This window comes from Arthroderma uncinatum, assembly GCF_011692745.1.
Source record: "Arthroderma uncinatum strain CBS 119779 chromosome Unknown scaffold1, whole genome shotgun sequence".
Classification (NCBI taxonomy): domain Eukaryota; kingdom Fungi; phylum Ascomycota; class Eurotiomycetes; order Onygenales; family Arthrodermataceae; genus Arthroderma; species Arthroderma uncinatum.
The window spans coordinates 6,384,429-6,391,921 of NW_022983863.1; the positions used below are offsets into that span (position 1 = coordinate 6,384,429).

At 55.7% G+C, this 7,493-nt stretch overlaps 1 protein-coding gene across 1 annotated transcript; it reads right to left on the reverse strand.

The window, feature by feature from the left end:
- Nucleotides 1–195: 195 nt before the first annotated feature.
- GIQ15_01890 (morphogenesis protein) lies at nt 196–3,629 on the reverse strand (the record flags this gene model as incomplete). The annotated part of the gene is made up of 6 exons (XM_033549307.1): nt 196–275; nt 330–2,770; nt 2,820–3,048; nt 3,095–3,188; nt 3,235–3,401; nt 3,449–3,629. 6 exons carry the CDS (start codon nt 3,627–3,629, stop codon nt 196–198), a joined length of 3,192 nt encoding a protein of 1,063 aa, XP_033410258.1.
- Between the last annotated feature and the right edge of the window lie 3,864 nt (nt 3,630–7,493).

A 7,493-nucleotide genomic window follows, 5' to 3' on the forward strand; every position in this document is an offset into this window, starting at 1 on the left:
AATTAAGAACGCTTCGGATATATAAGTTTCGCGAGCGAGAGGACGAACTAGATAACTTTAGTAGAAAAAAGAGAAGATTTGGGGGTATGAAAACAAATGAGACCAAATAAAACAAGGAAATCAACGCGAGCTATTTGTAGAATTCAATCATCAAATTGTGAATGGACATAAGGTAGAAGTGAGCTGATGGTACCCTCAGTTGCCTCTGGAAGACTCCATGTTCTTGGTCAATTCCGCTACACGAGCCTTGATGCGCGCAGCCCGCATTTCAATAGCTAGATGAAGATGTTAGCACGGCATATATTACTAAATGTTAACGGGCTACTCACTTTCTTGCTGGGTGGTAGGCTCCTTTGCCTGAGGGGAGGCCGGGGCCGCAGCGACAGGGGCTGCTGCAGGTGCATCAGGGACGGCAGCACGTTGTGCAGCATTCTTACGGATCTGTGCCCATCGGTCAAGGGCTGGGACCTCTGGCTCAGCGGCGGCGGGGACTTCCTTTTCGGCTTCAACGGTGAAGGTCTTGGATTCAGTGGGTTGTGTTGACTGGATGGGAGCTGGAGCTGGGGCTGGAACTGGTTCTGGAATGACTTGCTTGGTCTCTACGGCCGGTGGGGTCTCGATGGGAGTGAAAGCTGGCTGGTCGACGATTGGGCTTTGGTGGGAGAAGGAGGAGAATGCACCGGCTGCTGGCTTCCTCTCGATAGGAGAAACTGGAGAGACGGGCTCGATTGGCTTTGGAGCGTCACGATTCTGGCTCACCGGTGGTGGTGGTGATACGCGGTCTTCCTTTGCTGGAGGAGCAGGCTTGCGCTCCTGGTTGAGAGGAGGAGCAGGTTTACGTTCAACGCTGGGCTTGGGGATCTGGCTGGCGAGGGTCTCGTCCTGGTGTCTCTTCATACCGAATCCAGACAGACGACGGGAAGCCGGTGGCTTTGGCGACGAGGCTGGAGACGATCTCGAGGTAGGATGAGCCTGAGCGGTGCGTCCCTCGAGAGCAGCTCGGGCAGCGGCGACGGCAGACGAAGTCTCCTTTTCAACTGGCTCCGGCTTGGATGGCTGTTCGGCCTTGGGGGTACCGAACATACCCTTGAGACCGGCGTTGCCTGGCTTCTTCTTGAGCTTCCTGTCGTCGACCAGGCTTATTTCCGTGGACTCTTCCTCGACAGGGCTTGGAACTGCGACTGGAGATGGGCTCGGAGAGGCCGTAGTGGTGGTGACAGGGGCTGGAGGCGTTGGAGGAGTAGGCTTATCAAAATTGATGCTGTCGACGACTGGGTGCTCGGGAGCAGGCGACTCTGCCTTTGGTGGTGTCTCTGGCCCAGTTCCGGCAGACATTGGCAGCCGTTCTCTGATAGATGGTATATCTCTTCCGTTGCCGTTGGATTTTGGAGGCACGTCTGGCTTGAGATCGGTAGATGACCTCGATCCGAGATCCATGCTGGTAGCAGGCTGGCCGGTTCCAGCACGCGAGTTCTCCAGGTAGGCAGAGCGAACATTGTTCTTGTCGTAGTTGTTCGCCCACTTCATGGCCTGGGACATCTCTGATATCATGCCTGGCTGCAGGGCGTGTACGGAGTTGGTCTTTGACGTCTGGTTTCCCTCAGTCTTTGCGCGTTCACGGTTCGCTTCTTCGAGTTCCTGCTCTCTGCGTTTCCGTTGCAAGGCGGCTGCGGCAGCTTGGATTCTGGCATGTTGGTCGGGTCCTATGCTGGTCTTGCTGGAGGGCACTGTGCTTCCTGCGGTGTCGTACTGTTCTCCGATGAGCCCGATCTTCTTGACGGTCGACTTGCTTCGACCGAGTCGTCCCTTGCGTGTCCTGAAGCCGAAAAAGTTCTTCTTCTCGGCGATGTATGCTCCCACGTCGGGTTCGGGGGCAGCACCCTTGATCTGCTCTTCCAGGATCAGCCATTTGCCGCCTGGTATGATGGTCTCGAGGAGCGCGCATCTTCCAAACACGGCCTTTCTGACGGCTGACTCTTCGCCGGACAGACTGCTTACCCAAACCCACCAGAAGGAATCGTCTAGGTCGAGGGTTGAGATGCTGGCGAGCTCGCCCGGGTCGAGCATGGAGCCGTCGTCGATGCCTCGCTTATGCGACTGCGAGGACTGGCCGCGCACCGCCTGGAGAGGAGGCAGGATCTTGTCTGGCGGGAGCAGCAGGGTCGTCGGCGACTTAGGCCCGTTCTCCTCTGAGAAGCCGGAAGACAGGAAATCGGCCCACGATGGAGTGGTGGGCCGTCCTAGATCTGCGGTGCGGGACTGCGGCGCAGATCTCAATCCAAAGGGCTTGGTGTTGTTTGAGTTCTTGGTCGAATCATCCATGTCTTCCTCGATGGCGGCGCCGAAGCCGATATCCTCGAAGCGAGACCAGGAAGCGTCGGGCAGGCTTGTCGACGCCTTTACGGTCGAGACCTCGGACTGGTTGGTGGTCGATATGCAGCGCAGGACCCGTCTGCACTCCTCCGTGAGGGCTGTCTGGGGGTCATCGTAGCTGGCGAACTGCTGGAGGGCATGGTCGCTGGCGCGGTATTCAAAGTTCTTTGCGCGCCGGAGCAGGGCAAAGGGGGTTGGTGAGACCACGTCCACGACCATGACGACCTTTGTGGTGCCCGACTGGAGAAGCGAGGGTGTTTCAGGGGGATATTCGGTGGCGCGGACGAGGTTCTGGAGGGATAGGGGGAGGGTTGAGATGCCGTTGGTGCCACGCAGGGACTCGGGGGCCTGGGACCGGAGATAGGCAAAGAACAGATGGCTCGTCGCATCGGCGGCGCTACATCTTGTTAGACAGAAATATATATTGTAATAAGGAGGAGACTCACCTAGCCCAGGTCTTGTAGCTGGCCTCGAAGCCCTTGCCGGTGTCCGAGTGCTCAAACGCCCACCAGCCGGCGTATCTGGACAGCTTCCTCCCGCCGAGGCCGTTGGACTTGCCGTGGGCAGCAATGGCGGCCATGAGGTCGAAGAAGGCGAAGATGATCTTTGTGCGGGCGTCCGAGTCGACGCTGAGGGGGATGAAGGTCGAGAAGGCGTCTCTCGCGAATTGTGCATCTATCCAGTTAGCTCTATATATATCAATAAAGATAAGGAGGCTCACCGTTCTCGCCGACCTTGAAGAGCTCGTAGGCCTCCCAGGTGACGACTCCGCCGGGCAGCCTGGCCCAGCACCATTTCATGACGCTGCAAAGGACCTTCTACCGTCAGTTTATGTCTATTATATATAAGGTGGTGGCCTACCATGGGCTCTGAGAGACGGAGCTCCTGGGCGAGCTGCTTGCCCTGCAGCGGCCCCGACCTGTCAGCACGGTCTGCAGGCGGGCTGAAGAAGTTGCGTATAAACGTCCTGGCCGCCGAAGGGTCTGAGGTCGGCCTGAAGGGCAGCAGGAGAAAGGGGATATCGAGGGCTGTCCAGTCAGTATAATATCTTTGCATCAGGGGTCAAGGTGTTTACCCCTATCTTTGAGCTCGACGGTGCAGCCCTGGAGGAGCTCGACGACCTCCTCCGGTCCGACCTCTGTCCTGAGCCAGGCATCTGTCCATGTCGGCTTCTCTGGCTCTGTGGGCAGGCCGTTGAGCCTGCTGGACTTTTTCGAGGGGTCCTTGGAGCGGAAGACGCGCGAGAAGAAGGACATCCTATCGCATGTCCCCGTCAATTGGGTTAAGGAGAGTAAGAAGGTAGAAGGCAGTGGTTTAACGAGCGTCTGACGGTCAGCAGAGGAGAGAAGAAGGAGAAGGAGAAGAAGATAGATGGTGAGAAGCCGGAGAAAAAGCGTTGTGATAAGTGATGGCCCACTGGACTCAGGGGTTGCCCTCGGAGCCACGGCGGGAAAAAGCAACATCGGACCAGTCACATCTCTATATCTCTACATAGACATATATCAACATATATCATCAACATACAGAGTACTATCTATATACATACATATATCTATATCTACATATGTCTATGTCTATATATGCATATATATATGCATATACATATCTATATATAGATGCAGTATAGACACGCTCCCTCCACGCCCTGGGCACTTTAGCGTGTTAGTCAGCATCATACTGCCACGTCCCCCCTTATTGCCACTTTCTGCCCTTTTTCCCCTTCTTTTTGCTTCTATCTTTAGAACTTCCTATTCATAGCACATACACATACATCTATCTATATCTACACCACGCCCACGTCTATACCTACGTCTATACGTACGCGTCTACGGTCTAGGTCTAGTCTACGGTCTAGTCTACGGCTATCACCACATCGGCCACTACGTCCTGGGTCTAGGATGGTGAGAGGCTAAGATGGGCCGCCGCAAGATCGAGATCAAGGCCATCAAGGACGATCGCAACCGCTCCGTCACCTTTCTCAAGCGCAAGGGCGGCCTGTTCAAGAAAGCCCACGAGCTGTCGGTGCTCTGCTCCGTCGACGTCACCGTCATCATCTTCGGCCATAACAAGAAGCTGTACGAGTTCTCCTCCGGCGACATCCAGGAGACCCTCGGCAGATACCAATACGTAGGTCCATCCCCAGACTCTAGACAGACAGCTTGCTGACCCAGACCAGTACGGACAACCGCACGAGCACAAGGGGCCGACCGACTTTCTCGGCAAAGGCGCGCTCGACGACGACGAGGACGATGACTCGCCCGCGCCAGAAGATGGCCATCCGGCCGTCCAGGCTCACCCGTCCTTCCAGCACATCAAGCAGCCGCCCTCCGTCTCCCCGCCCATAGACGCTCCCCACGCGCCGCCAGCTCACCCGCCGCCGCAGGGCCAGGGACCGGGACCGGTGCCCTCGCGGCCCTCGTCGCGCAATCACGTCCAGCGGATGGCCATGCACCACCAGGTCCCGCATCAGCAGCAGCACCACGGCACGCCGCCACCGCAGCCGCAGGCCGCCAACGCGAGCGCGCAGAACGGGTTCACCTATATCCAGAATTTCCAGCAGCAGCAGCAACAACAACAACAACAGCAACAGCCTAGGCAGTATCACTACCCTCATCCACACCCGCACCCGCCTCTCCCTCCACCGCAGCACCAGCCCATGGCCCAGCAGTACATACAGGACAACAGACGGCAGTCAATGCCGCCGACCTTCCAGGAACAGCAGCAGCAGCAACATCAGCATCAGCATCAGCATCCCCAGGTTAAAATCAACAGAAGCCAGTCGCCGCCGCCGCCCAAGCCGCTGCCTACCAAGTCACGCTCCATCTTCACTCCCATTGACGACCGAGGGTCCGTCCTGGCACAGCACTTTGGCTTTGGACCGCCCGTAGAGTCGCCCAAGAAGGACCATCCACAGCATAGACCGCCCCAGCAGCAGCAGCAACATCAACATCAGCAGCAACAACATCAACAACATCAGCAGCAGATACCGCAGCAGCATAGAACGCACTCTGTCTCGTCCATCCCCACGCCCTCCAGGACAAATAGCATCCAGTCAAACATCAAACGGCCCATCCTCAAGGTCCAGATCCCCAGCGAGACGTCGGACGCCGGCAGCATCACGGCCGGCTCCTCGCCAGCCACGGGGACAAATCCGGTAACGGCCACTGCAACCACCAAGCCGACAGAGACGGGCCACTCGACCGTCGTCCTGCCTCCTCCATCACCTTCTGCCTCTGCCTTGCTCAGCGCAGGCGCCCACGGACCGCCCAATCCCTTCGCTCGCCCGCCGCCGCCCCAGACATCAAATAGCAACAGTAACCCCAACAACGGTAATGCCAGTAATAACATCGACACGCCCATCTCTGCCCTGCCCAGCCGCTTTGTATCAGACACCTTGCTTCCCTCGCCGTCCAGCTTCTACCCCGAATGGGGCTTTGGCCGGTCAGGCCCAGACAGTAACATGCTGCCCAGCCCGCTCACTTTTTCGACTCCAGTCCTGCAGAACCCGGGACAGCCGTTCAATAGTGCCTCTGCTGGGAATGGCAGCCTCAATGCCGGCCATGGCAGCAGTAACAGCCACGACAGGGACGAGGAGGTAGATCGCAAGCGAAAGGAGCCCGAAGCCAGTGCCACCGTCGAGCAGGCCGTCGACAAGCGGCTCAAGGTAGAGTAGTCTCAGTCTTTACATCTCTTACATCTCTTACATCTCTCTTCTGTTCTTGTTTATATATGTTAGCTACTAATTTTGCATCTCTCTCTCTCTATCTATCTCTATCTCTATATCTATATCTCTATCTCTATATCTCTATATCTCTCTATCTCTATCTATCTGGCGCATGGCATGGCTGTGGTTGTGTTAGTCGGTAGTCTAGGTCGGCGGTCTCATTATCTAACATAAAATCATCTCCATCGTCTCTTTCTTCTCTTCTCTTCTATATCTAGTAGTTATATCTATATCTATCTATATCTATGAGGTCGTAGTGTAGTATCACGTGACTAGGGCTCGCTTCCATATTAGGCTAGCGCGGATCGAAGCACAAAGCGAACTTCAAACTTCAAGTTTCAACGCGACGAAGAACGAAGAAACGAAGAAAAGCGACAACGACGACTTCGACACCGACACCGACAACTCGACCGGACGACTACGACTAATACATCCTCTTTCTCCCGTTGCGGATACAGTCGTCAAGATGCCCTCAGAACACGGCCACAGATGTGAGTCCCCCGTCGCATACCCTGCTTGTTCATGATGCTAACGATATACAGTATACGTCAAGTAAGCACATTCACTCTCTCTATATGAAGAATACTGCGAAGGAGAAGAGGAGGATATTCAGAAAGATGCAGAAACGCTGCCTGTAGTTGGATGTGAAGATTATGGATGAGAAGTGTGGAGGACCGTGGAATTGCTGAAGATGGCAATGGAGACGGAGATAGAAATGAGACAAGACAGAACGGCGGTGCTGATATGTTATAGGGGTCGACACCTGAGCTACCAGCGTGGAAAGCGCGTCACCAACCCAAACACGAGGTACATCCCACTCGACGACAAGTCCGTGCCAGCAGCTGCTAACAGGTCCCAGTCTTATCAAGCTCGAGGGTGTTGAGGACTCCAAGGCCGCCACGTACGTCTCTCCCTATACTGAAGCTACGAATGATGGGAATAGCATGTCTAATAAACTCGCAGCTTCTACGCCGGAAAGAAAGTCGCCTTTGTCTACAGAGCCAAGCGTGAGGTCAGAGGGTCGAAAATCAGAGTGATCTGGGGCAAGGTCACCCGGCCACACGGTACGTCGGTTCAATTTTCTATAATGAACAAACAGATACTAATGTTACTGTATAGGCAACTCCGGCGTTGTCCGCGCACAGTTCCGAAACAACCTACCACCCAAGTCGTTCGGTGCGTCGGTCAGAGTCATGCTCTACCCATCCTCGATCTAAGCGCCTGAGGGAAGAGTGTAGGGAGGAAGGGGAGCAGGGGAGTAGGGGAGTGTAGTTGGTGGGAGGACCATCTACCAATCGACGGCCTTCGACTCAACCTAAAAAACTTAAGCGTGTGAGCCGACGGCTGCGTGCCTGTCCCGGCAGTCGACATTCTTCTGTACACATGGGAGGACGGG